The 2,241-nt window shown below is 43.4% G+C and overlaps 1 protein-coding gene across 1 annotated transcript in view; it reads left to right on the forward strand.

The window, feature by feature from the left end:
• NUSAP1 (nucleolar and spindle associated protein 1) overlaps positions 1–2,241 on the forward strand; it is a 51,669-nt gene that overhangs the window by 30,685 nt on the left and 18,743 nt on the right. The window contains exon 7 of the mRNA XM_003791736.2: positions 471–658. Coding sequence (XP_003791784.1) covers positions 471–658 — 188 coding nt within the window. The remainder of the gene's footprint in view (positions 1–470; positions 659–2,241) is intronic.

The raw sequence follows: 2,241 nt of genomic DNA on the forward strand, positions 1-2,241 counted from the left end.
GATAGATGGGGAGATAAATCATGGCTAACAGATCCTACTGGACTGAAGTCCCCTGAAGTAAGAGAAGGTAATAAAATCAACCCTGAGGTTAAGGGAGTACCAAATATAAGGTGAGAAACGTTTATTTTAGAATTTTATGATATATAACAACCTGCATATTTCTCAAAAAGAATTTAAGGCAGTTTGTCATATGAACCATAGCAAAAGTTGTTCTGTTTTTATTTTTTTCTTTATTCTGTTTAGAGAACAGTTATCACCCAGCAAAGACCCCATCTCTAAAATACAGCCGGGCATTGTGGGCACCTGTAGTCCTAGCTATTCAGGAGACTGAGGCAAGAGAATGGCTTGAGCCCAAAAGTTAGAGGTTGCTGTGAGCTGTGATGTTATAGCACTCTACTGAGGGTAAAAAAGTGAGACTCTGTCTCAAAAGCAATACACAAAAAAAAATTGTGCCTTTTTCTCTTTTTCAGAAGCAGCCTGTCAATAAAAGCAGTACAGTGACTCCAGTTCCTCCAAGAGGAAGACTTTCTGTGCCTTGTACTCCCATCAGCCAACAGCGCTCCCAGGGCCGCTTTCACACCCCTACAAATGAGAGCACTTCTGTTCTGAAGGGGTCAGCCAAGCACTCTGCCCTCTCCACAAGTAAAATGAATGTCAGGTAAAGAACTTACTCCAGAATGTAATCATAGGCAAAATTTCAGGTGGATCAAATCAAATTTGTTTTAATGTTTGTTTATAAAAAGAATGAGAGCTTGGGCGGCGCCTGTGGCTCAGTCAGTAGGGCGCCAGCCCCATATACTGAGGGTGGTGGGTACAAACCCAACCAAACTGCAACAAAAAATAGCCGGCCACTGTGGCAGGCACCTGTGGTCCCAGATACTTGGGATGCTGAGGCAAGAGAATTGCCTAAGCCCAGGAGTTGGAGGTTGCTATAAGATGTGATGCTATGGCACTCTACCGAGGGCGACAAACTGAGACTGTCTCTTTTTTTTTTTTTTTTTTTTTTTTTTTTTTGAGACAGAGCCTCAAGCTGTCCCCCTGGGCAGAGTGCCATGGCATTACAGCTCACAGCAACCTCCAACTCCTGGGCTCAAGCAAGTCTCACTCCTGGGCTCAAGCGAGTCTCCTGCCTCCGCCTCCCAAGTAGCTGGGACCACAGGCGCCCGCCACAACGCCCGGCTATTTTTTGGTTGCAGCCATCATCGTTGTTTGGCGGGTCCGGGCTGGGGATTCGAACCCGCCACCTTAGGTGTACGTGGCTGGCGCCTTAGCGAGACTGTCTCTTAAAAAAAGATGAGGGCAGGACATGGTGGCTTTACCATGACCTATAAATCCAAGTACTCTGGGAGGCTAAGGTGGGAGGATCACCTCAGCTCATCAGTTTGAGACCAGCATGAACAAAGCAAGACCCTTTCTCTACTAAAAATGTAAAGACAAGGGAAGGGGCTTGATTAATTCCTACCTACCAGGTAAAGCGTAGGGGCATACGGCATACTTCCTGGGTGAGGGGGCTTAACTCCAACTCTTGACTTTGGACTTTACCTTACAAAAAAAATAGTATAACCTAATCATATGTACCCTCATATTAACCTATAACTAAAGAAGAAAAATAGAAAAATTATCTGGGCATAGTGGTGGGCGCCTGTGGTCCCAGTTACTCAGGAGGCTGAAGCAGGAGGGTTGTTTGAGCCCAAGAGTTTGAGTTTGCTGTGAGCTACAACACCACGGCACTCTACCCAGGGTAACAGAGTGAGACTCTGTCTCAAAAGAAGAGAGAGGGGGGCTGGCAGGATCAGGAAGAAAGAGAAAAATATGAGAACAGTTTAAGTTCTAATCTTTTTTCTTTAAATTTGTGTTTAGTTTTGGTGTATTATCCAGCTTTCCTAAGCACACACTTGATTAATAAGTAAATATAAACAAATAAGACATATAGATATTGTTCATTTTACCTGTGTATGCCTGCCAAGATGTCTAAGGACAAAGGTTTCCATTGATTTGAGTATAAGTAAAGCTAAATTCCTACACAAAGTCTATCAATGCAGAGAATGGAAAAACTGACTCTATGTAGAGTAACAATGGGCACTGTAGTATCAGAGCCATCTTATTACTCATTAATACCTGTTTCTCTTCGCTTGTGCCTTTCCTGCCATCAAGTCAACTTCCATTACTTGTTAAGTATATTCAGCTGTGACTGTCCCCACAGGTTCTTTCTAATACCAAAAAGTTTGTTGTTTTTTTTTT

Source organism: Otolemur garnettii, unplaced genomic scaffold, assembly GCF_000181295.1.
Source record: "Otolemur garnettii isolate 467f Iridium unplaced genomic scaffold, OtoGar3 scaffold00050, whole genome shotgun sequence".
Taxonomy (NCBI): domain Eukaryota; kingdom Metazoa; phylum Chordata; class Mammalia; order Primates; family Galagidae; genus Otolemur; species Otolemur garnettii.